Source organism: Octopus bimaculoides, chromosome 27 (genome assembly GCF_046866305.1).
Source record: "Octopus bimaculoides isolate indiv1 chromosome 27, ASM4686630v1, whole genome shotgun sequence".
NCBI lineage: Eukaryota > Metazoa > Mollusca > Cephalopoda > Octopoda > Octopodidae > Octopus > Octopus bimaculoides.
In genome coordinates this window covers 2,705,004-2,732,503 of record NC_142954.1, presented here as the reverse complement: position 1 = coordinate 2,732,503, position 27,500 = coordinate 2,705,004, and the positions used below count along the sequence as shown (strand labels likewise).

At 39.4% G+C, this 27,500-nt stretch overlaps 3 protein-coding genes across 7 annotated transcripts in view; 2 read left to right on the top strand and 1 right to left on the bottom strand.

Moving 5' to 3' along the window:
• Positions 1-2,406: 2,406 nt before the first annotated feature.
• LOC106876897 (PMS1 protein homolog 1) lies at positions 2,407-17,804 on the top strand. Of its 3 annotated transcripts, none has more exons than XM_014925645.3 (18): positions 2,407-2,633; positions 3,282-3,441; positions 4,171-4,296; positions 4,779-5,059; positions 6,569-6,691; positions 7,329-7,469; positions 8,498-8,777; positions 9,531-9,904; positions 10,806-10,949; positions 11,365-11,464; positions 11,683-11,806; positions 12,344-12,395; positions 12,554-12,699; positions 12,869-13,057; positions 13,964-14,100; positions 14,331-14,500; positions 15,044-15,284; positions 17,306-17,804. In XM_014925645.3, exons 1-17 carry the CDS (start codon positions 2,493-2,495, stop codon positions 15,242-15,244), a joined length of 2,889 nt encoding a protein of 962 aa, XP_014781131.1. In that variant the 5' UTR covers positions 2,407-2,492; the 3' UTR covers positions 15,245-15,284; positions 17,306-17,804. The 3 variants fall into 3 exon arrangements, with proteins under 3 accessions (XP_014781131.1, XP_052833149.1, XP_089199612.1); XM_052977189.2 differs by lacking the exon at positions 17,306-17,804 and adding an exon at positions 15,397-15,864; XM_089343486.1 differs by lacking the exon at positions 17,306-17,804 and having other exon boundaries at positions 15,044-15,308.
• Positions 16,374-23,287, bottom strand: LOC106876898 (acyl carrier protein, mitochondrial). 2 transcript variants are annotated; one of them, XM_014925646.3, is made up of 5 exons: positions 23,000-23,287; positions 19,379-19,507; positions 18,670-18,757; positions 17,554-17,671; positions 16,374-16,534 (listed from the first exon to the last, which is right to left on the bottom strand). In XM_014925646.3, the coding sequence occupies exons 1-4, from the start codon at positions 23,270-23,272 to the stop codon at positions 17,580-17,582; spliced, it is 582 nt and encodes a 193-aa protein (XP_014781132.2). In that variant the 5' UTR covers positions 23,273-23,287; the 3' UTR covers positions 16,374-16,534; positions 17,554-17,579. The 2 variants fall into 2 exon arrangements, with proteins under 2 accessions (XP_014781132.2, XP_014781133.1); XM_014925647.3 differs by lacking the exon at positions 19,379-19,507 and adding an exon at positions 19,589-19,699 and having other exon boundaries at positions 23,000-23,232.
• A 3,640-nt stretch (positions 23,288-26,927) lies between these two features.
• LOC106876896 (brefeldin A-inhibited guanine nucleotide-exchange protein 3) overlaps positions 26,928-27,500 on the top strand; it is a 64,169-nt gene continuing 63,596 nt past the window's right edge. For both annotated transcript variants that reach the window (XM_089343485.1, XM_089343484.1), the window contains exon 1: positions 26,928-27,086. The gene's annotated coding sequence lies outside the window, so the exon portion shown is untranslated. The remainder of the gene's footprint in view (positions 27,087-27,500) is intronic.

Genomic DNA, 27,500 nt, shown 5'->3' with positions numbered 1-27,500 from the left:
GTCAGACAGACGTCATTATTTCTATACATCTTTTTTTCTTTCTCTTCACCTTCTTCAATATTGCTCTTTCTCTCTCTCCCCCACTTTCTCTCTCCTCCACGCTCTCTCTTTCTCTTTCTCTCTCTCCTCTCTAACTTTCTCTCTCTCTCATATATCCCTTTCTCACTCTATATCTCTCTCTGTCTCTTTCTACCCTCTCTCTCTCTCTCTCTCTCTCTTTCATATATTCCTTTCTCACTCTATATCTCTCTCTGTCTCTTTCTACCCTCTCTCTCTCTCTCTCTCTTTCTCTTTCATATATTCCTTTCTCACTCTATATCTCTCTCTGTCTCTTTCTACCCTCTCTCTCTCTCTCTCATATATCCCTTTCTCACTCTATTTCTCTCTCTGTCTCTTTCTACCCTCTCTCTCTCTATCATTTATCGGTCTCTCACACTCACTCTCTGTCTCTTTCTCTCAACCTCTCTCTCCCTCTCTCATCCTCTCCCCTCTCCCTCCCTCATCTCTTCCACTCCCCCCTCACTTTTCTCCGCCATTTCCATGTAATATCAAATAACGTTTTATATATTTAAATGATAAACGACATTACTTTTCTTTATTTAATTTCTTTATTTCTTTCCTACTTTTCTTCTTTTCTTCTTTTCCATTTCTTTCTTCCTTTCCTTTCATCCTTATAAAATGTCTACTTTCTCAGTCTGCTGGTAACCTTTCTTCCTGCTCCCTGTCCCAATTTCCGACAACAATTTTTCATCTTAAACCTTCTCCATCGAACCATATTGGTTAGTTGACTTTTTTTTATTCATTAATTTCCTGTCAACGCATTCATCTCCCGTCAAAATTAACTCACAAATAATTGGTCTTCATTTATTTTAAACATCGACACACATTTACTCCCAATAACATCCACTCAGCCAAAAACAAGACGACACCTTATTGCTCTCTCTCCCTCTCTCTCTCTCTCTCTCCCTCTCTCCCTCTCTCTCTCTCTCTCTCTCTCTCTCCCTCTCTCCCTCTCTCTCTCTCTCTCTCTCTCTCTCTCTCTCTGTAGTCCGCGCCCTTCTTATCCTTTATCTTCTTCCTCGATTTCCTTTTGTTTTCCTATCCTCTCTCCTTACTTCTCTATCTCTCTTTTTTTCCCCTCCCAAAAAGAAAAGCTCTACATTGTATTTGTCCCATCTTCGTTGAGCCCTGTGTGGCTAATAAAAGAAATGTATCTATCTAGCTAGCTGTCTATTTATCTATCCATCTATCTATTTACCTATCCATCTATCTATTTACCTATCTATCTGTCTGTCTGTCTGTCTATCTATTAGTCTATTTACCTATAGATACACACAGAGACAGACAAGCAAACACACACACACACATACATATACATACACACGAAGAGGTACACAAAAGTAATCGGAAACGTTCTCTGTGGGACAAACCCGTTGTATTTAAGACTTTCCACTGCTAGAAGCCACTTGATGCGACCCTCAGGCATCAGTCTGCCAACCGGCGGCGTCCAGTGTGGTCCTACTATGTCTTTGTTTTGCAGTGCTTCGCTGCAGTGTGTGTGTGTGTGTGTGTGTGTGTGTGTGTGTGTGTGTGTGTGTGTGTGAGTGAGTGTGTGATCGCGTTTGCTAGTTTATGTTCCCGTAACTTAGCGGATCGGTAGTTATATCCGACAAGATAATGATCAGACTTTAAAAATAAAATATGTGGTGGTGCTCCAGCATGGCCACAAACGAATAACGACCGGAACAAGTAGAGACAAAAGAATGACTTCGCTTCTGTTCATAAATAAAGATTCTCAGCGAAAATATGTTCCAAGGGAAATTATTCTTTGAAGAAATTATCTCCCTTGGTTACTAGATTATCATGCGTCCGATAACTAAATTAGCTGTATACTGTCAATTTAATGTGACAGTCCCAATAAGGGAATCATACTGCTGCTATTTAGCCCTAGGAAGCTGAACCGCTTCCTGTTGGCCTTGACACATTTCCTGTGTCCTTATATTTGCGAGGGGGAGACAAGCACCCCCACCCAGCCTAGTCTGCATTCAGGGACATGTTTCTGAGTCATTGCTCATCATCAGCCTGAAGTAGCAACACCAGTTGGCTGAAGATGTCTGTCAACCTCTCGCAAATATAATTTATTTCTAGTGAAAACACATTCACTGATTACAAAAATTAGATTTATAATTAGATCATTTCATACATACATACATACATATATACATACACACAAATACACACACACACATACATACATACATACATACATACATACGTGTATACAAACGGGAGTAAAACTAATGGGGCGCTAAAGTGTAGATATGTCTTTATCTGTTAATTAAACGTCGGATAACGTTACACACAGAGACGAGAGTTACCTCCCCTACCGCCTTTTTTTCTCTTTTCATTCATTCATTTTGTAAGATGGCGGGAAGCATCGTTATTTTGTAAATCGACCAAACTGTTTCGATGTTTATTGTAAGACGGACACGATGACAACTCTGAAAGCGCTGCCATCTGATACTATTCGACTTATAGGAAGCACCCAAGTAATAACATCCGTTAGCAATGCTATTAAGGAACTCGTAGAGAATTCCATCGATGCTGGGGCTACAAATATACAAGTGAAGCTGGTACGTATTGTACATACGTTGTTTATATATACACGTTGTTTCCTTGTATTGCTATCTACTTTATTACTTTATATACACACGTTGTTCGTATGTACACACGTTGTAATTGTCTTGTACAAGAGAATCGAGCTGGTAATATTTTATGAGTGGAATTCGTTGTGTTTGTATTACAAAAGTCTTTCGAGTTGAGAATATCCTGCATGGATAACTTATCAAACTTACTTTTGGCATTGTATTTCTCTTGTTTGTTCCTCAAACACACACACACACACACACACACATATATAGGCAAAACTTCCTTTTGTATCCCCCAAAAAACACCCCCTTTTTTTATTTAATTTTTTTTTTCTACACAAACCCCCGTTTTCGGCTATGGAGAATACAAATCTGCCCACCTCCACCTCGAGAATTTTTTTTTTTTTTTTTTTTTACTGAGAGGTCGAATCTGGCTGGTCTGAGCATAGAACAGGTTTCAAACACTTATTATAGGGCAGGTGTGACCGGCTGGATATGGTCAATCTGTAGTTAAAACAGGTAGATTTTAGCCCGATATAACGAGTTTAAATGCTAACGAGTTAATGTTCGTACAGAGTTTGTAATTTTTTTGATATTACATCATTTTTTTTTATTTTTTCCTTTTATACACAGGAAAATTATGGTTTAGATCGCATTGAAATCCGTGACAATGGCTGCGGAATTAAAAGCGAGGATTTCCCTTACGTTGCTAAACGACATTGCACTTCCAAAATATGTCTGTTCGCAGACTTGGAACAATTGGTCACTTATGGATTCCGTGGAGAAGCATTAGGTAAGTCCAAGAAATTCCTGGTTGAAACTTTGCTTTACTCGTGCCAGCCATTGGATTGCGACCATACTGGGGCACTGCTTTTAAGGGTTTAATTGATCAAATCAACCCCAGTACTTATCCCATCGGTCTCTTTTACCAAACTGCTAAGTTACAGGGATGTAAACAAACCAACACTGGTTGTCAAGTGAGTTATGGAAACACACACATGCACATAAATATCGCATATATATCATGAGCATCATCATTGTTTAACATTCGCTTTCCATATTGGCATGAGTTGGACGGTTTGACTAAGGGCTGGTGAGCCACAAGGCTGCACCAGGCTCCAATCCGATCTGGCAGTATTTCTACAGCTGGATGCCCTTCCTAACTTTGTGAAGGGCAGATTTTCAATCCTGGGATCACCCTGATTCTAGAAAAGTATAATATACCTATGTAGAGCAAATGTAGGCTGAGATACAGGGGTCCGAGGGTGACGAACAGAAGGGCCACCCCAGGTGGAACACACTCTAGCTACACTAGTGCATTGTAGGAAAGATGCAAAAAGGCCAAATCTGGCCAGTTTGAACATGTATTCATATAAAGCAGGTAAAATATTCCGGCCAACTTTGACCAGTTTCAATGCTAAAGGGATGAGCCTTTTATGTCCTTGAAAAAAGGATGAACTTCACAACATCTTGTGTGTTATATGTAAACGTAATATCTGGTTGCCATCTTTTCTTTGAACAGCATCACTGAGTTCTGTCAGTGATCTGACTGTAACAAGTCGAACAATGTCCAACAGTCTCGCTCAAACTGCTACCTTCAGCAAGTCAGGAGATGTCCTTAAAATCACTCCATGTTCATCGAACGAAGGTAAGTAAAAGATGTACATTCTTGGAGACTAGTTTTTTTTTTTGGAGGGGGGCAGTCTCTTCTGCGTGTTGCGTGTAGGGGGTATGAAGCATTTTGGTTCAGTCGTTTTGGGCACTACCTATTTGGACATCAGTGATTTGATGCTGACTTATTTGACAGAAGACATTTTAATGTTTCTCTTTCTCTCTCTCTCTCTCTTCCACCCCCTCTCTCTCTTTCCTTCTCTCTATTCCTCTCTTCCTTTCCTCTCTCTGGTAGTGATGGTAGTAGTAGTGGTGGTGGTAGTTGTAGTGATGGTGGTGGTGGTAGTAGTAATAGTAGAGTGGTGGTGGTGGTAGTAGTAGTAGTAATGGTGGTGACAGTGGTAGTAGTAATGATGGTGGCAGTGGCAGTAGTCATAGTAGTGGTGGTGGTGGTAGTAGTATACTAGTAGTAATGGTGGTAGTAGTAACCACCAGCTTCTTTTCGTCTGTTTCCTTCAGGTAGTACGATTATTGCGAGTGGCCTGTTTCGGAACCTACCTGTCAGACACCAGTTCAATAAGAATGACAAACGCTGCAAAGAAGAACTCAAGAAGGTCGAAAACCTTATCACGGCATTCAGCATCATCAACCCAGCCACACGGTTCACGCTGCGCCATAACAAGGACATTCTCTTGGAGAAAGGGGCTGTTGATTCTTACCGTTCCGCTCTGATTGCTACCTGGGGATGGTCACTTGTTCAACAGTTTCAACATATTGTCAAAACTGACGAAGAACACCAGGTAAACAATAAGAGAAAAAAACAATTGTTTTTAATTTTTTTTTTTTTTTACTTGTTTCAGTCATTTGACTGCGGCCATGCTGGAGCACCACCTTTTAGTCGAGCAAATTGACCCCAGGACTTATTCTTTGTAAGCCTAGTACTTATTCTATCGAACTGTTTTTGCCGAACTGCTAAGTTACGGGGAACGTACACACACCAGCATCTGATGTCAAGCGATGTTGGTGGGGACAAACACAGACACACACACACACATATATATACACACATATGACAGGCTTCTTTCAGTTTCCGTCTACCAAATCCACTCACAAAGCTTTGGTTGGCCCAAGACTATTATTTCTACAGCTGAGTGAACTGGAGCAATGTGAAATAAAGTGTCTTGCTCAAGGACACAACACACAGCCTGGTCCAAGAATCAAACTCACTATCTCATGATCGGGAGCCTGACACTCTCTCTCTATTTATATATATATATGTATTTATATGTAGATCGTTGCCAGCGCCGCCAGACTGGCTCCCATGCAGGGAGCATGTAAAAACACCTTTTGAGTGTGGTTGTTGCCAGAACCACCTGACTGGCCCTCGTGCCGGTGGCACATTAAAAGCACCCACTACACTCTCAAAGTGGTTGGCATTAGGAAAGGCATCCATCTGTAGAAACTTTGCCAGATCAGATTGGAGCCTGGTGTAGCCATCTGGTTCACCAATCCTCAGTCAAACCGTCCAACCGATGCCAGCATGGAAAGCGAACGTTAAACTATGATGATGATGTATGTGTATATATATATATGTATATGTGTGTGTGTATATATATGTATATATATATATATATAATGCGAGAGAGTTAGGGGTTGAGGATTCAACCCACTAAGGGATAGTATCTATCCAATATACTGCTGGGAGGGTACCCAATTATTATTACACTAGTGTTATACCAAGTGCAATAATTGGGAGCAGGTAAGGGGGGGGGGGGTTTACCCTAAATTTGTATATCAATCAGAAAGCATATTATCCTCCATTTTCTAATTGATATATATATATATATATATATATATAAACATAATTAAGGGATCAGCAAGCATTTGCTTCACCATATACCGAAGTTCAGAAGCAAATGCTTGCTGATCCCTTAATTATGTTTATAACTGTATGGGAACTTTTAAATAAGTTGTCCACCGATAATGGTGCTTACATACCGAAGGGCTTGGTAAAAATTATTAATTGTTGATTTATTAATAAATTAATAAATTTTTACCCTTTTAATTTGTAATATATATATATATATATATATATATATATATATATATATATATATATATATATATATATATATATATATATATATATATATATATATATGTGTGTGTGTGTGTGTGTGTATGTATGTATATGTGTGTGTGTGTGTGTGTGTGTATGTATGTATATGTGTGTGTGTGTGTGTGTGTGTATTGTGATTATTATCATTGTGTTATCACTTTGTTTATTTGTTTGTTATTTTCTTTATTAGATCAGTTTAGAGATGTTTCTTCCCCAAACCAAATCTGAGGTGAATGTCATGAGCAGAACGGGCAGTGATCAAGGACTGGTTTACATCAACAGACGACCTGTTCGATTCAAGGCCATCCAAAAGGTACAAAGTCCCCCCCAAACCCCTTTCTTCATTTCTTCTTGTTGTTATTTCATTCTTTTTCCAATTCTTCAAAGAGTAAAATTGGCAAAGACCCCACTACCTTCGGCCAGGAATGACCATGGGATTGAACCTAGAAAGTTCCCATTCTGAAGCACAAGTTTTATGGGAGACTTCTGACGCCACCACCATCATCACCCTTGCCTCCACCTCTATCATAACTACAACTCATGCTATTACTATCACCCCTTTACCATTACAACCACCAATGTACTACCGTCTCCATGTGTACTATTACTCTCACCCTGTCACGAGAAATAGCAGAAGTGTCACTGAGTAGAGGGAGAGAGGGAGTCAAAGTGTGACACACTGGCACACAGAAATTCGTTTTAGCATTTGTTATTACAGATAATGAAGGTGATATTATAATATTATACAAAAATTGGCATTTCTAACCCCAAATTTTAAATGTTATTCTTTATACACCAACATGGATAACAGATGTTAAATGATGATGATGATGATGTGTGTGTTTGTATGTGTTCACATGTATTCTTTTCTAAATGTCACATGATGGTTATGAATGAACACCATTATACATGTAGTCTTCCCTGATGTTTTTTTTCTTTTATTTCTACAGGTTGTCCGTCAGTATTATTGCAACTCATTGGTTGGAGACAAGAATAGGTACCCCCTGTTTGTGGCCATCTTCACCGTACCCAACAGAGAAGTTGATGTTAATTTGGAACCAAACAAAGCAAGGGTACTCTTGCATAACGAGGTAGGAAATTTCATTTTGGTGACATGCAAGTTTTGAAGATGGTCATCTTTTGGCACTAATTATTGAGACCGAGAATATGAAGCTGTGGCCTGCATGATGGGACACATCAGAAGCTCTGACTGCATCTGCATGCTGGAATTCGTGCCTATATTTTGGATCAGGGCCTTATGCTCAATTTAGATGATTATGTAAAGCTGTTGGAGACTGTTATCAGTCCCCAGCTCCAGTTGGATTGCTGTTGGCAGACCATATGTGTGGCACCAGGATTTGACTCCTTGCCATGCCTACGGAAAGAATCTGAAGTGGTTGTCAGAGAACTTCTACGACTTTGACTTTACTAACCCCAATTTGTCTGACCTCCAAATTCCTCTGTTTTTTAATCTCATGGATTACTGTGTGGCGGGGCATGGTTGAGGAACACACCAAGGCTGAACTGGTGGTCAAGCTCAAAGAGGTATTCAAAGATCTTTCCTGGACCAAAGGGAGGAATGCATTCACCAGGTTCTGGAGCCATCTTAACCCATTACCTACCAGTGATCTCATATGAGATCACTTAGAAATTACAAATTTCCTAATTATCTGTCAATATTTACACATATCTAACCTTTTTGCTATATCTACTAGGTATATATCTCTGATATTCAAATGAGGTTTGCTAATTTTTCACCCAATATCTCGCTTATTTCTATTTAAAATGTTATTTTGATCATTCCAGTGTGTTTCTAAGGCTGTTTTATGCTAGAAATCTAAGTTTCATAAAAAAATTCCAGTTTATAGAATTATGGGAGGTAATGGGTTAAGGTTGTAGTGGAAGCTGAGGGTAGCTGCTTAGGATAAACTCTTACCTCCCAACCATAATCTTGCTGGTATTTTTTGATTTTTTTAAATATTTTTTATTTTTGGATAGCATATGTTTTCTTTTCCTTTTCTGCAAATTAACAAATTTGTCCCAAAAAACCTTGTAGAGTCATCAAAGAATGAAAAGTTCTTCATAATTTTCACTTTTTTTTTTTTTCTTGATTTTTAAGGAGACAATATTGGATATTCTTACATCGTTGCTGGAAGAATTATATGGGGTTTTGGGTTCTGGAAACCAAGTTACAAAGAATGGTAGTAACCACACGTCCACCGAAACAAAACCTAAAACAGAGAACAGTGTGATACATTGTCCTAAGAATAATAAACCAGTTCCTGAGAAGACAAACCCATGTGGTATTGAACTCGTGCCTCCAAGTACATTACTACAACCACAGGCCAAATCATCCTCAGGACTCACCAATGGCAATTTGCATCCAACGACTGACAGACGTAAGTGATCAGAGCTTAACCCATTCCCAGTTCAAATCCTTTTCATAAGTTTCCCCTAAACGTCCATCCTTATTTTCTTCACACTTTTTGTTAATCTTTGCTTCATACATTCTGAGTAATATAAAGCTGTCCTTGAGAAATTTAGTTTCTGGACATTTCTAGAAATATCTAAAGTAACTTATAAAAATCCAGGATTTCTGATATTTTTCAGTGACTTTTAGACTTCTGCAGGAAATTTTGTCACTCAACATTCTGCATGTCTTGTAGTGTTGAATTATTGTCACACCCATGAAATGGACATTGTATTTTTCTCCATCATGACCTTTAGAGAAATGTGCCACGTGTATATTAACCCTTCTGTTACTGTATTTATTTTGAGATGCTCTGTGTTTCTTTGAATTACTTTAAATATAACAAAGAATTTAATAAAATAACTTAGTTATCATTCAGCTAGTGTTAGGAACATAAATTGTGACTAAGGTTTGGTAGAAGATTTTAATTCAAAACTTATAAAAACAAGACATTTATACTCAGAGCCAGAGGTGGTTTCAGCCAGGTTGGTAACGAAAGGGTTAAGATGTGTGTTTGGAGCATAAGTTAACAAAAGCTTGTTACCTTAAAATTGTGAAGGACCATTTTACTTTTAAATATAAACTCTTTGAAAGCGGGGTGTTTCCATTATTAACCCAGGGGTAGAGGGTTGGCATTCAAAGAGTAAAACTATATTTTCTGTCCATTTCTCTTTTGTTTTAGACAATTCCTCCCCAAATTCCACACCTTTGGTAAAACCTGCAGAACCAGACACAGCACCAACATTACCTGTCAACCAACCAGTGGTTACCCCACACCACCCTCCTCCTCCTCTTCCAGCAACATCCTCTTCTACCGGCAACAGCTGCACAGCATTGGATCGCGAAGAACTCTTCAAAGAATTTGACAAGTCATTTGAGATTGAGTTTACTGATCCGGGTTCAAACCTAGGAAAATCTTCAGTGCAACAACAGCAACAGACAGATCCAGGTCGGCCCCAGACCACTTCAGAGCCACAGTTACCACTTCCTGGTCCTCTTGATCTTGAAGAGTGGAGTCGAGGCAAAGTTGGTGCACTGAATGGAAATATATTACAGGTACATGGTTCTCTGTCTTGTGTTTGGTTGGAAGTGATGTCCGTGTGTTTGTTATTAATGAGATGTATCCATGCATGGCAAAATGCTTGGCAGTATTTTGTCTGCTGCTATGTTCTGAGTTCAAATCCCACCAAGGTCGACTTTGCCTTTCATCCTTTCGGGGTCGATAAATTAAGTACCAGTTGCGTACTGGGGTCAATGAAATCAACTATCTCCCTCCCCAAAATTGCAGGCTTTATGCCAATAGTAGAAAAGATCATTATTAGTATTATTATTATTATTATTATTATTATTAAGGCGGTGAGCTGGCAGAATCGTTAACAGACTGGACAAAATACTTGGCAGTATTTTGCCCCTCACTACGTTCTGGATGGATTCGGACGAAATTTTCAGGAATGTTTGTCCTCATGACTGATTAGATTTTGGGATCAATCCAGTAGTGGACAAGGATTCTGGATTATTTTTTCACTTAATTTTTGAGAGCAGTTGGGTTCATTTTTAGTATTCTCGTTTGTGAGAGCAATCAAGCTTATCTCAGATATTCTCATTTTAAAAATCATCTCTGGCTAATCGTTGAGAGGACATTGGTGTTGCCTTGGCAGAGGTTTGCGCTTTCTGAGTGCACTTGTTATTATTATTATTATTATTATTGGCAGTGAGCTGGCAGAATCATTAACACACTGGACTAAATGCTTAATGGCATTTGTTCTGGGTTCAAATTCTACCAAGGTCGCCTTTGACCTTTCATCCTTTTAGAGTCAATAAAATAAATACCAGCCAAGCAGTGGGGTTGGGGATCAGTGTAATTGACTAATCCCCCTGCCCCACAAAAAAAAAATTTCAAGCTCTTGTGCCCCAAATGAGAAAGAATTATTTCATATTGTTATTGTGTCTTTCTTAGCCAGTTCGTCTGTTGTCTCCGGCTGCAGGACAGACCTCGTCCAAACCCCAGACTATTCTACAGTTGAAACACCAAACAACATCAGCATCAACACCACAACATCCACTTCCTCTTCAAGCTAAAAAGAAGCCTTTCTTACCAAAGGTAAGTAATGATGCCCTCATCTATATGTGATTATGTTCATGTCTGTATCCATATGTGTGTGTGTTTATGTGTATATCTATGTGTGTGTGTATGTATGTATGTGTGTATATCTATGTGTGTGTGTATGTATGTATATGTGCATATCTATGTGTTTGCATATGTGATTGTGCACATGTCTGCATATATATGCATGGTAAATAAATCTGTGCATGTTTATATCTGTGTGTGTGTATTTGTTTGTGTATGGAGTAGTTGGTGTTAGGAAGGGCATCCAGCTATAAAAACCCTGCCAAAACAGACAGAAACATTTCAGTTTTTTTTTTTTTTGTTTGTTTATTGATTTTTTTTTTTCTTGCATGGTGGAGTTCTTATTACCTTTTTATAAACGAGTTCTGTATTTGTTAATTGTTTTTAGCCTGCCGATCAGATGCGATTGTATGATTTAGTCGGAAGTCAACCCATTAAACGTCCCATCACAGCATTCAATATGTTCTGTAATGAAACTCGAGCTAAATGTGAGTTGTTCACCTTTATTTTCCTTCATTTCTTTTTTTTTTTCTGATTTAACAAACTTCACGTTAATTTATTTTCCAAACTCCAGCTTAATTATGGCAAAGTTAAAATTCTTCATTATTTTGAAAATTATTGGAAACAAAAGCAGCATATTTCAGCAGAAATGTGGTGACAAAGAGGTTAAAGTCTAATTTTTGAATGCTGTTTGTCTTTTATTCAGTGCTTCAGGAAGATGCAGAGATCAATAGTGATGTACTTCGAGCGACCATCACTGCAAAATGGCAGCGTTTATCTGAACCAGAGAAAAGTCATTATGAAAAACTCTGCCAAGCGGACCTAAAGAGGTTGGGGCTTTTTTTCATTATTTTTTTAAAACTCGGTGCTCCAGCATGGCTGCAGTCAAATGACTGAAACAAGTAAAAGAGTATTATTTGCAGACATTTTTATCTCATTATGTACAGTCTCATGGTGAAGGTGCGTGGCTTAGTGGTTATGGCATTCGGACTACGATTGTTAGGTCGTGAGTTCAATTCCCGGTAACGTGTTGTGTCCTTGAGCAAGCCCCTTTATTCCACATTACTCCAGTCCACTCAGCTGGCAAAAATGAGTAGTACCTGTATTTCAAAGGGCCGGCCTTGTCGCACTCTGTGTCACTCTGAATATCCCCGGCAACTACGTTAAGGGTACACGTGTCTGTGGAGTGCTCAGCCACTTGCACGTTAATTTCCCAAGCAAGCTGTTCCGTTGATCGGATCAACTGGAACCCTCGTCGTCGTAACTGATGGAGTGCTCCTTACAGGCTCATGATCCATACCATATTTATCATCATTATGACCATCGTCGTCATCGACAGCTCCTCACAGTTTTCAATTTTCTTCCAGATATGAAGACCAGATGAACGCAGCCAAGAATGTGGCCCTCAGTAAGTTGAAGGTTGGTTACATCACATTCTATATACTTTATAATGTATTGATATATCTATGTGTTCTAAGAATTTTACTTCGCAACCCCATTAAATTTCCTGGATATTCCCAAGAAACTTACAATTCTATAACACTTTCTCCTTTTTTACTTTTTCTTCTTATTCAAAGCAAGAGAAACTAAAAATACCAACTTCAAAGAAACCAGTACAGTCTGTGAATGCTGACGATGCCAGAAGATTTCCAGTCAAATACCATAATATTCCTTTCAGTTTAAAAACCCTCAAAAGGAAATTGTTGAATATCTGCAATGAAAGGTTGGTCACTTTTTGTTATATAATTTCTCATCCTAACACCAAACACTTTACAGAGTGCACTGGGTACTTTTTATATGGCACCAGCACAATCAAGATGATGATGTTGATGGTGGTGGTGGTAGTGATGATGATGATGATGAAGATAACATTATTGTTTTGTTCTTTTCAGCCAGTCCAGTGACGATTATGTTCCAGTTGGCATTCTGCCTCAAAGTGACAACTGGATTTGTCAACAAGGCACACACATTTTGCTACTCAATCCGCATCGTATTAACGAGGTCGTTATCTACAGACGCCTCTTAGAATCCTTCCAGTTCCAAACTGAATCTTTGGAGACCCCAGTCGATATTAACGAACGGTAAGGTCCACTTCCAACCCAAGTTGGAATTTTTATTCATTGATTTTTTTTTTTATTTTACAATACGCAGGCATGGCTGTGTGGTTAAGAAGTTCACTTTCCAACCACATGGTTCCAGGTTCAGTCCCTCTGTGTGGAATCTTAGGCAAGTGTCTTCTATTATAGCCCCAGGCTCACCAAAGCCTTATGAGTGGATTTGGTAGACAGAAGCTAAAAGAATTTCAATGTAATAAAAGTGTGTATGTTTGTGTGTCTGTGTTTGTCCACCCACCATCGCTTGACAACCGATGCTGGTGTGTTTACGTCCCTGTAACTTAGCGGTTCAGATAGAATAAGTACTAGGCTTACAAAGAAAAAGTCCTGGGGTTGATTTGTTCGATTAAAGGCGCTGTTCCAGTATGGCGGCTGTCAAATGACTGAAACAAGTAAAAGAATAAAAAAATATAGAAAGAGGATGGATATATCCAGGCAGAGACTGAATTTCTCTGAATAAAAACCAATCCTGGTTCCTTTTAATGGTGTATTTTTTGGTAATCATCCTTTCGCTCCCATCCAATGTTCCAGTTTATTTTTTGGCTACTTAGGGTGTAAAGTAGAATATTGATAATAAAGAGAATGAAGAATTTGAACATTCAAACTTTATGGTTATTCCCAGTTAATTTATTCATAATAATTGTCCGACAAGTGTTTCAATCACACTGACTGTGTATTGCATAGTTATATGCAGCGATTTATGCATTATTAGTATGATCTCTTCAAGTATATATATATATATATATATACCTGCTTCAATGAAATCCATCTGACCCATGCAAGCATGGGAAAGTGGATGTTAAACTGACAGTGATGTTGAGGAATACTATTTATGTACCAATCTGAAGAATCTAAATTATTTCTGATTTGTAGTTTATTGGGTGATGTAAAGCTTTGGAGGACATTGCTGGCTTTGGAAACTGAACAAGAGAAAGAAATGCTTCCAGGTTTTCGAAAAATCACAGATCACAGAATAATTGCCAATGGATTCCATATTGTCATCTTCAGAGGTTTGTATTTTTTACACAAACCTTTTCTTATTTTACCATAGTTGTAAAACACACACACAAGGAGACAAAAACAACAGCAAAAGCATTTCACTAAAACTGCAACTCGTTAGAATAATCTTGATGACTAAAAACCAATTAAGAAAGGATATAGATAACAGTGGAATGTGATTTTCTAAATCCAGGCTTGTCATTTTTTTTTTTTACTGTTTGTGTGTCTTTTGATATTCCAGAACAGGGTTCATCTCCTGAAGTGAAACAAGTGCAGTTAAGAGCTGTTGCGGATTCCATTCCTACTTATGGCGTTGGAGATTTATGTGAAGTCTTGGAGAACATTGCATCTTTGCCAGAATCTTCATCCCTCACGCAGAGTCGTCCATTGAAAATTCTAAATTATCTCAAGGTATGTCATTAATTCTCTGTTAGTATATACATGTGTATACACCCTCATATAAAGTAAAGACCCCATTTCAGTCATGAATGACCTTAGGATTGGAACCAGAAGGTTCCCCTACGAGGTATAAGTCCAGGTAAGGTTGTTTATGGAAGACCAGAAGTCGCCCATGCATACCACCCACCCATCTCCACACTACTGATGTTATCCAAGGGAAACGGAAAGGTCGATACAGCCTGTCTCATCAAACCAAGTGAAATCGTAGTTGTGGCCAATGCCTGTGTCACCTAAAAAGCACCCATTACACTCTTGGAGTGGTTGGCATTAGGAAGGGCATCCAGCTGTAGAAACCATCCCAAACCGTCCAACCCATACCAGCATGGAAAAATGGACATTAAATGATGATATCATTGTTACTACTACTACTACTACTACTACTACTACTACTACTTATGGCTCTATATGTGTGGATGCATTGTTACTATTGCTCCTGTTTCTAGCAGAATGTCTGTGGACATTAGGAATTTCACATCAATTTCCTTATCTTTCCAGGGAGAAGCTGTCCGTATGACTCGCAAAAGTCCCTTATTTTCATGCCGTGAAGAAATCACTGAACTATTAGAGTCGAGTAAAAGACTGAAGACGTCTGAATGTCTCCACAGTCGACCGTTCTTTCAGAAGCTTTATGATATCAGTTCCATACCATTTTCTCAAACAACCTTTGGAGGAGAAAGCCAACTATCTCAGAAGTAAATTTTGTTACAGTAAATTTTAAGACAACAGGAATAAACTGGTTAGTTTTTTCTCTTTCTAATTGTACCTTTTAGTTGTTTCACTTTATAATTACAAATCCCTACCTGGTTCAAGTTTTGCTAAAACTGAAACGACCCTTTTAAATATTTTAGGTTCAGGCTTTACTAATGATGAAGACGGTTGCATAAAAGTTTACAATATGCGCAGGTGTGGCTGTGTGGTTAAGAAACTTGCTTCCCAACTATGTGGTCTTTGGTTCAGTCCCACTGGGCAGCACCTTAAGAACATGTCTTCTATTACAGCCCTGGAAAGACCAGTGTGTTGTGAATAGATGTTCATAGATGGAAACTCAGAGAAGCCCTTTGCATGGCTGTGTGGTAAGACATTTGCTTCCCAGCCACATGGTTCCAGGTTCAGTCCCACTGCGTGGCACCTTGGGCAAATGATGCTGACCAGAGCCTTGTGAATGGATTTGGTAGACGTGAAGTGACTGAAGTCATTCTTTTTATTCATTTGACTGCGGCCATGCTGCAGCACCGCCTTTTAGTTGAGGGAAATTGACCCCTGGACTTATTCTTCATAAACCTGGCGCTTATTCTATTGGGCTCTTCTGCCGAACCGCTAAGTTATGAGGACGTAAGCAGGGCAGGGGGGACAGACACAAACACACATATATATGACAGGCTTCTTTCAGTTTCCATCTACCAAATCCACTCACAAGGCCTTGCTCATTCCAGGGCTATAATAGAAGACATTTGCCCAAGGTGCCACACAGTGGGACTGAACCTGGAACCATGTGATTGGGAAGCAAGCTTCTTACCACACAGCCACATCTGCACCCATACATACACATGTATATCCCCAAGTTTGTCCCCACCACTGCCGGTGTTGGTTTGTTTACATCCCTACAACATAGTTTAGCAAAAGAGACTAACAGGAAAAGTACCAAGCTTCAAAATGCCCCAGTCTGGCCACAGTCCATTGACTGAAACAACAATCACATCAGAATTTCTATACTGAATGGTTAATTCGAAACAATGGGAATAAATATGGATTGAATTTGACAGAGAAATCGGAATGCAAATGGGAGTTAAACAAACTGGAAAGACAAATGAACAAACAGAAAAAATATTTTTTTAAACTATGTATTTATTATCTAAAATGTTTCTCATTTATTACACAAAACAAACAAAAAAAAAACGGACTCCATGGCAACAATAAAGGTTCGTCTTCATCGGCCCATCCAACATTGTTTTTCACCTCAGCTAAAACAATATACCACAAGAAAGACTGCAAAGAAAGAGAATTAGAAGTTAGACACATAATCTTATTTCTTTACTGCCCAGAAGGGGCTACACACACAGGGGACAAACGGATTAAGTCAATTACATCGACCCCAGTGCGTAACTGGTACTTATTTAATCGACCCCGAAAGGATGAAAGGCAAAGTCGACCTCGGCGGAATTTGAACTCAGAACGTAGCGGCAGGCGAAATATCGCTAAGCATTTCGCCCGGCATGCTAACGATTCTGCCAGCTCGTTGCCATAATCTGCTTCTAGTATAATGGTGTGGCCATTACTGTGCTTAGTACTTATTATCTAACGCAAGATCCCCCCCCCCTCCTTCAATGCCCCCTGCCACCTCTCAAAATTCCTTGATTGCAAGTTACTTGGTGACTCTGTTGGTGCCACGTAAAAAAGCATTCAGTCGACACTGTAAAGTGGTTGGCATCTGGAAGGGCATCCAGCTGTAAAAATCTTGCCAAAACTGACCTCATCTTAAATGAGGAATACCAAATGTCTTCATGGACTATGTGCCTGACAAGCAGTACAGCATGTCGTTTCCAAATTCCTGGCAGAGTGGATTGCATCATGGTGCTGTTTTTCTCACAGACAGTGCCCAGATGACCCTACTATACTGTGTAGTCAACAACATCAAAAACAAACAATGCACATGTGCCAAATTAAAAATATGACAATTTATCAATTGCACCCTGTATGTATGTTTACATATATATATATTTTCCAATATAATAATAATAATAATCCTTTCTACTAAAGGCACAAGCTTGAAATTTGAAGGGAGGAGACTAGTCGATTACATAAACCCCAGTGTTTCAGTGGTACTTCATTTATTGACCTCGAAAGGATGAAAGGCAAAGTTGACCTCGGCGGAATTTGAACTCAGAACATAAAGATGGGTGAAATACCAGTTAATTTTGTCCAGCGTGCTAATGATTCTCTGACTCTGCCAGCTCGCCTTCCTAACAGAAAAGAAATTAATATTAACAACAAGAACATTATCTTACCTTACTGACTCTATCGTATCGTATCGTCATTCATAAATATCATCTTTATCAGCAATATATTGTATAATATCACGAGGTCGAAATAATCGGTCAGCATCCGCATCTGGAATCTCAAAACCTAAAAACACAAAAACGTTGAAGACAATAACGGGAAGATGGCGACACCAGTAGCACCACCCCACCGCACCCACCCTCAGCATGGCAATAATCCAAAAACTGTAACCAATAAAACAAAGAACACCTCAACAGAACTGCTGTAATTATTGATTTTCTATCCTATATTCTGTAATCAATAACGTTGCCATTGGTTACAGGCTTTCAACAGGCCGGTCTTTACTTCACACCATTTCTAAAGGATGGAATCCAGAGTTTTTTTGTTTTTTTTCAGGCACAGCTTTGTGAACGGATTTTGGAGACCGGTACCAAAAGAAGATGGCTGTATATGATTGTGGTCTTGGTTTCATTCCCACTGTATGGCACCTTGGGCAAGTGTCTTCTACTACAGCACTGGACTAACAAAAGCCTTTTGAGTGGTATACTGAACCGAATTGCAGGGGGCACAAAGGAACCCCGAACTATTTATGTCCAGAGCAAACTCCTTGCTTTCAGTCTCAACAGACCACCAGTGACCAATCTGCAGCATCGGACTAATTGAAAGCAAAACAGAGCATCTCAACAGGAATATGGTAACAAAAGGGTTAAGGAGTGCACTGGGTTCTCTGTATGTGGCATTAGCATTGGTGCTTTGTATGTGGCACCAAGTAAATTGCAAGACTAAAAGCCCTCAGCTGGGAGATGGAGAAGTACTGAAGGAGGTGTCTTTATGCAGGTTAAGAGGTTAACCCTTTTGATACCAACCCAGCTGAAACCACCTCTGGCTCTGTAGTACAAATATCTTGGTCTGAATTAAAATCTTCCACCAAACCTCAGTCACAATTTATGTTCCTTACACTAGCTTAATGATAACCAAGTTATTTTACTAAATTATTTGTTATATTTAAAATTAATTGAAAGAAACACAGAGCATCTCAACCGAAATATGGTAACAAAACGGTTAAAAAGAGGAACAAAGACTGACAAAGGTTTGAAGGAAAATTAAGGAAACCAAATATTTACCAAATTCATCTTCCATGGCCATGATGACCTCTACTGTGTCAAGGCTGTCCAATCCAAGATCGTTTATAAAATGGGAATCCAGAGTCAACTGCAATGAAAGCAGAAATTAAAATCATTAATTAGAGAAAATCAAAACAAATAATTTAAAACCATCTTCTGCCCACCTCTTACTAGGGTACAGTAATTTAAAACCACCACAAGGTACTATAATTTAAAACCGCCCATTGGAAATTACTAGGGTATGGAAACCACACATAGATAATAGGAGTCAATTTGTGTGGCTAAACCCTTTAAGATGGTGCTCCAGTATGGTCGCAGTCTAATGACAAAAACAAAACAGTAAAAGAGGGAACAAAATGATTCATGGCAACAAGATGGTGGAATTGTTACGTCAGAAAAAAATTGCCTAGAGGTACTTCTTCCAGCTCTGGGTTCAAATCCTGCTGAGGTCGACTTCATCTTAAAATTAAAATACCAGTCAAGTACTGGGGGGGGGGGGGGGGGGGGGGGTCAATAGTAACAGCTAGCCCCTTTCCCCTTAAATCTGCTGGCCCTTTGAACCTAATTAGAAACAAGCAATTTAACAAAGTGAATGAGAAGAACAGGATGAAGATGTTTAATATATTTATAGAGAAACAGCCACAAGAAAAGATGGATTGTAACGTTGAGAAGCTAAACCCCCTAAAGGAATAATATACAGTAAAAGTACCTTGTTAGGGTCAATTTTGTCATAGAGGTTGAGTACAAGGATAACCCTCTTCTGAACGTTGTCCAGTGAAAGTGTAGGTCGATGCCCATAGAACCTGGCTGGATTAATTTGTTGGGATGGACATGAAGTCTACAAGTATAGCACATGAAAGGAAAAAAAAAAAATTTTTAAACAAGGAAAAAGGTTGACCGTTTCAAAATGCAATAATACCTTTTCCCCACTGATCTTATCGAAATTCCGGCATATTTGCATCACTCGTTCCTCGAGCTCTTGAGTTTTGCTGCATAAGTGACGCACATCGAGCGGAAAGACAGAGTTATGCTAATTGGACGAAAATAAAGAGATGCAAAAAAACAAAATTAATTAAAACACATTTCAATACATTTACATTAATCAAATGACATGGAAACACTATATAAGGATAAGATTGTTATTTTAAATACCAATCTTATCAAGTGGCCATAAACCAGTCATATCTGGTCAAAATATTCAACCTGTTTCATGTTCAAACTTGCCAGATTTGACCCCTCACACCTGACCTACAACATCATTCTAAAAGTAAACAATAACATCTTGAAAGTACAAGATAATGCAAGATTAATTCAAAATAATATGGATAAATAAGCATTATGGCTCAATGGTTAGAGAATCGGGCTCACAATCAGTAGTAAGTTCAATTCTCAGACTGGCTGTAGATTAAATGAGTTGCAATGTTACTGATGCCAAGCTGTATCAGCCTAGCCCTTTCCCTTGGATAACATCAGTGGTGTGTAGAGGGGAGCCTGGTTTGCATGGGTGACAGCTGGTTCTCCATGAACAGAAGGGAACTTTCTGGGTACAATCCCTTGGTCATTCATGACCGAAGGGGGTAGTGGTGTCTTACCCCCTTTTATATTTGACAGTAAGCTGAGGGTTAAAGGGTTAAATACCTAATCTTTGACACCATGAAACCCAGCACTTCACACAGACAAGCATCACACAACCTGCCCTTCACTTGGAAAGAGAGAAACTTTTCACTGTTAACACAGATAAAAAAAAAACCCCAGAAAAAAGCTCCCTGAACTTTTTTCCGTTCTGTTCTTTGCTGGAGTTTTGTTACAGTTTGCTGCTCCCATCTGTCTGCTGTATTTAAGGTCTCCCTTACATCAACCTGCTTCTGACCCCAACTATACTTCTTGTGTCCCTATAATTTACAAGAGTCTGAATCGGAGGTGCCAATAGTAGGAGAGTCGGAGTCGGAGTCCAAGCTTTTTGCTTCGACTCCAGACTCCACAGCCCTGGTTTCAAAGTGGTCACCTTGGACAGTTAATACACTGGTCCCCAGTGTTCCTGCCACTTTTGGAATCTGGCCTGGAAGTCATTTTCCGTGAGTCGAGGACCTTCTGCGATTTACTCTGGATCTCGACAAATGGTAACCTTTGAGCTGCATTTTCATTTTGGGTAAGAGATGGAAGTCAGATGCTAAATCTGGTAAATAGCACGGGTACAGAAGCAATATCATGTTTTTGGCGAGAAACTCAAAAGAGAAGAGAACTCGGTGACAGGGTGCATTGTTGTCACAAAGAACCCAATTCTTTGTGCTCCACAAATCAGGTCACTTCTGCCGAACGCCCTCCCTCAAATGCTTCAAAACATTACAGCAAAATTCTGAGACTGATGCGAAGAATTTATTCTCAAACCGAAGACCTGTCGCAAATCCTTGCAACGGTGTGACCGCCATAAAATGCATCAAAGAGGACCGGGTGGTGATTGTGATGGTGGCGGGTGGGACAATGGATCAAGTGGACATCCCAAGAACTCAAAACGCAAAAAATCGGAACAAACACTGCTCTAACAATTTCACCTACCTACCGTTATGAACTGGCAACTTTATTTCATCGACCCAGCGAGGAGATGAAAAAACAATGTTGACTCCGTCGCGATTTGAACTCGGAGCGCAGAGTAAGCCACAACAGATACTTGGCTCTCTTACCCTCTTCGGATTTTTTTGATTTTTAAATTAATGCTTTCATTCAGTTTCGGTTTTTGTGTATTATTAATATGAAGATTAAGGTGGCGAACTGGCAGAATCGTTAGCACGTAGGGCAAAATGCTTGACGTTGTGAGTTCAAATTGCGCCGAAGTCGACTTTGCCTTTCATCCTTTCAGGGTCGATGAAAGAAGCCCCAGTTGAAAACTTGGGGGGGGGGGTCGATGTAATCCACATATTCTCCCCACTTCCCCGGAAATTGCCGGCCTTGTGTTTAAATTTGACACCATTATTAATACGAAGATTATATAACAATATTATGGGAACTAGCAGAATGGGAGGAGAAACACGAGACAAAAGACATTGCAGGTCACCGAGTTCAAATCCCGCCAGAGTTGTCTTTGCCCTTCGTCCGTCTTGTCAGAAGTATAAGAATCGATATAATAGCCGACGCCGATATTGGAGGACCTCCACACATGACAGATATTAGCATTACATAACTGTAAGTTGTGAACCAATGAAGTACGCTTCTAAATACTCGTATGACCTGCAAGAAATAGCAGCCAAATCTCCACCAAAGTCACACCGTACAGCTTACATATTTAAAGAATATTGTATATATGCGAATAAACCAGATATAACATACGAATAACATGATTCCGAGTGAAACGTCTTGAATAAGAGATACGTCTTCTGTAGGAAGATGAAGAGGAGACAGATAGATAGATAGATGGATGGATGGATAGATATTCGTTAGTCGGACAAAATATATATTCTATTTCGTTTATGGCTCATCGAGAACTAAGGAACAAAAATATAAGAAGAGTTAATATATAATGTTTGGGAAAATAGAAATCGTATTTATAAATGTATGGCTTTGGTAATTTAAATGAAACACTTGCTAAATTTTCGTCTCTTATGAAATGGGATTAAAATATGGTTAAAGAAGCTGTAAATTGTATTTACTGCATAATTATAAATAATGTCAGTTGAAAATATTAATTAGAAAAGAATATTTAAAATGAGAGGTCACTAAGACCTTCATTGATGTAAGAGAAGGTCATATTAACGGAGACGGAGAGGCGGGTGTTTTTAAGGGGTTAAATAGAGATTGGGGGGAGAGAGAGGAAGATATGAAGAGAAAGAGGAGGAAATTAAAGAGAAAGATGTTAAAAAGAAAGAGAAATAATGAGACAAATAGAGAGAGAGAGAAAGATGGAGAGAAATTGATACAGGCATAGACATCTCAAAAGTAAATAGACACACATCAGTTTTTTTATATTTATGTATATTCATATGTATATATATGTACGCATATATACACATATATACTCACACATACCTATGTACATGTTTATGTACCCCTTCGATCCGAACTCCACCGATATTATATACATGTATGCATGCATGGAAATACATACATGTGTGCGCGCGAGCCTGTATATATGTATATATATATATATATGTGTGTGTGTGTATATATATATATATATATACATATATATATATATGATTTTATCCCTAATATTATTATATATATATATATATATATACATATATCTAATAGGTGTCTATTTACTTTTGACATGATGTCCATATACCAAACACGCTGCCTAATGTGAAAGGTTTACAAGAGATCTGCAAACGTCTACCTTGGTTGTTGATGTTGTCGTAACAGCTTGCGTGTGTGGGAACGAAGAAGTGATGCATCTCTGCCCTGATATGGTGGCCGTAGAAATAGTCCTTGCCACGGAAGGACAACGTAAACGGAGACGTTGCGAGTTCAAAGCGAGGAACCTCAACGATTTACACAACACTGAAGCCATGTTGACTCGAAATCTACAAACTGACACCCACAATGCAACACTGCAGTCGGGATGCGATAACTTCCGGTTATATATATACATGTGTATATGAATATTCATGTGTATATGCGTGTATACATACATTTATATATATATTATTTTACTCTTTTACTTGTTTCAGTCATTTGACTGCGGCCATGCTGGGGGCACCGCCTTTTTAGTCTAATCAAATCGACCCCCCCCCCCTAGTACTTATTCTATCGCTCTCTTTTAGCCGAACCGCTAAGTTACGGGGACGTAAACACACCAGCATCGGTTGTCAAGCGATGTTGGGGGGACAAACACAGACACACAAACATACACACACACATGCATATATATATATATATATATATATATATATATATATTATACGACGGCTTCTTTCAGTTTCCGTCTACCAAATCCACTCGTAAGGCTTTGGTCGGCCCGAGGCTATAGTAGAAGACACTTGCCCGTGGTATTTTTAGAGATGTATATATATATATCATTTAGTGGAGGCGCAATGGCCCAGTGGTTAGGGCAGCGGACTCGTGGTTTCGATTCCCAGACCGGGCGTTGTGAGTGTTTATTGAGCGAAAACACCTAAAAGCTCCACGAGGCTCCGGCAGGGGATGGTGGTGAACCCTGCTGTACTCTTCCACCACAACCTTCTCTCACTCTTACTTCGTGTTTCTGTTGTGCCTGTAATTCAAAGGGTCAGCCTTGTCACACTCTGTGTCACGCTGAATATCCCCGAGAACTACGTTAAGGGTACACGTGTCTGTGGAGTGCTCAGCCACTTGCACGTTAATTTCACGAGCAGGCTGTTCCGTTGATCGGATCAACTGGAACCCTCGTCGTCGCAAGCGACGGAGTGCCAACAGCAACAATATATCATTTATTTAGGTATAGGCGTAGTTGTGCGGGGGAGAAGTTTGCTTTCCAACCACGTTTCGTGTTCGGTCCCACTGCATGGGACATAGCCGGGGCCGACCAAACGGAAACTCCGAGCGTGTATTTTGGCATGTGTCCCCCCCTCCCCCTCCCCCCACACACATACACACCAGACCACCACACCCATTGTTGTTGGTTTGTTTACGTCCTCGGAAGTTAGCAGGTCGGCTGAAAGAGACCGCTAGAAGTACCCCAGCATGGCCGCAAGTCCGATGGGCCAAAAGAAAATTAGCGTTATCTCCCCTTTGTTTTGCCCATCTTCTGCCTTTCTTTCCGTTGATTGTTTCAATGGAAGAGTACAGCGTCCGTGACCTTTTCATATGACCTCCAAGGCTGCATGAAATGGGGGGGGCTTAAGCAGAAGATATATGATGAAAGACATTCCAGCCTTGGCCATCACGTCGATTTAAAGCTCTCTCTACAATTAAATTCAGAATAGACTACTTAATCCGACGTATCTCAGCTGTCTTCATTTTTTTCTGCATGTCACCGGCACAGGTGCCATTTACATACATATACAGGGTGGAGGCGCAATGGCCCAGTGGTTAGGGCAGCGGACTCGCAGTCATAGGATCGCGGTTTCGATTCCCAGACCGGGCGTTGTGAGTGTTTATTGAGCGAAAACACCTAAAGCTCCACGAGGTTCTGGCATCGACCATATTCAGATGGTGCTTTTTACGTGCCACCAGCATGGGAGCCAGTCAGGCAGACCTGGCATCGACCATGTTTGGATGGCGCTTTTTACATGCCACCTGCACAGGAGCCAGTCAGGGGGCACTACCCTCGACCATGTTCAGATGTTGCAGATGGGGGCACTGGTCACAGCTACGATTTTAGTTTTACTCGGCTCAACATGTCTTCTCAAGCATATCATATCGCTTGACGCATCGAGGGTACTCTTAAATGGGCCGGACATGCAACACTAGCATTGGTCATGGCTGCGATCTCGCTTTAGTTGCCAGGTCTTCTCAATCACAGCATATCTCCAAAGGTTTCAGTTTCCTGTCATTGCCTTTGTGAGGCCCAAAGTTTGAAGGTCACCACCTTATCCAATGTCTTCCTGGGTCTACTTCTTTCACAGGTTCCTTCCACAGTTAGGATGTGGCACTTCTTCACACAGCTGTCTTCATTCATACGTAACACATGATGATACCAGCGCAGTCGTCTCTCTTGAACACCACATTTGATGCTTCTTATGTCCAACTTTTCTCTCAAGGTGCTTACACTCTGTCGTGTATGCACACTGACATTACACATCCAGCAGATCATACTAGCTTCATTTCTTGCAAGCCTACACATGTCCTCAGCAGTCGTGGCCCGTGTTTCACTGCATGGCAGTTTGCATACAAGCATCGTACAGTCTACCTTTCATCCTGAGCGAGATGCCTTTAGTTGCCAGCAGAGGTAGGAGCTCCCTGAACTTTGCCCAGGCAATCTCGGAATTAAATGGTTTTGATTTACTGTCAAGTGAATTTTGGCCAACCCTGTGTGTGTGCTTCTCTTCCATTACTGCTTGACAACTAGTGTTGGTGTGTTTACGTTCCCGTAACTCGTCAAAAGAGACCGAAGGAATAAATACCACGCTTAAAGACAAAAATTAAGAGCTGGGGTTGATTTATTCAACTAAAAACTGTTTAAGACGGTGCTCCATCATGGTCGTAATCTAATGGTTGAAACGAGTAGAATATAATAGATTCCAAATGAAATTCACGTGGGATACATAAACGTCTGCTCTCCTCATAATACCCAGGCTTGTAAAATGTAATTTTTTTTTCGTTTCGTTATTTCACATATACCTCGATGTATTTATACATTCCCCGTTTATAGAACTCACGCCGCGGTTCTCCAAATTTACCTTAAAACGGATTAATTTCGATTTTGTTAATTCATAAAACTAAAAAAAAAAAAAAAAAAAAAGAATCTGATACCGTTGTGTGTTAGGTTAAGTAGATACGAGTGCCAGATCTTAATTCGTTAAGAAGTGAGGTAAATGCTATATATATACATTACATAGAGTCGTACGTTTGTACGTACGGATGCATGCATAAACACATGTAAGTATGTGTGCACCTCAGAATACATGCATGTATGTATTCATGTATATATTTATGCATGTATGTATTCATGTATATATTCATGCATGTATGTATTCATGTATATATTTAAGCAGGCTTGTATGCACGTATACGTGCATATATATATATATTTGTTTGCAAACATGCATGCACATACATATGTAAGCATGCATGCATACGATTCTATGTGCAAGCATGCACACATAAAAATGTGTGTATGTGCCACATCGATCAGAAAAAACCAGACGAAACCCTCAGAATGCAGCGCCCGGGTAAAGCACAACCCAAATCGCTGAAACTAGTTAAATAATGCTAAAATATATTAGTGACTAACCCCGAACGTGAGTCAGATTAACCACTTAATCTCATCCTCGTTGTTTAAAATAAGTAAGAACAATAATAAATAACAAAAGAGCTAAAAGCTGGCGGACGTGTAGGAAATGTAACAAAAAATCGATAGTTTTAATATCGTAAGCGACATAAGGAAATCGTACAAGCACCTGTTTTGGTATTAACATAGTAATTATAATAATAGTAATTATTGTTATGATTATTAATTGCTGAGGAAAAAAGAATAGAAAATCGGGACGGAAAGAGAGAGTTGATTAAATTGATTTAAGTATATGTCTGGTATTTTATTAAATCGTTTCCTGGAAGGATGAAAGACGGAGCAGACCTCCACAGAAATTGAACTCGGAATGTGAAGGGAGGTAATTAAATGGTGCGACGTAAGTGACGATTGAGAGAGAGAGAGTGATAGAGATGGAGAGAGACGGAGAAGTGAGAGAGAAGGAGCAGGCGAAGCGGAGAGAGAAGAAGAAGTGAGGCAGAAAGGAGCAGACAGCATTTTCTCTCCATCCTTGCTGTCTTGATACATCGTTTATGTGCGTAATATATATATATACATAAATACATACGCCCATACACAGACACACACACACATATATATATATACACAGGTTTATTAATCAAAGTACACAGCATTATAGATCCATTTAAATATATATATATATATGTATATACATACATGATCATGCATAAATACGTATACATACATGCACGCACACACACACATATATATATTTACATATATCCATACACTAACATGTAATATGTATATATGTACATATATGCATATATACACGCACTCATGCATACATATGTCACGAATTTTACATTGATATATTTAATCAAAGAACCATATGATTTTGTCACTAATGTTGCTCTTCTGTATATATAAATTCACTGTTATCGAGTTGGTGCTGTTCTTTTAACCAATATATATTTTCTTCTCCATT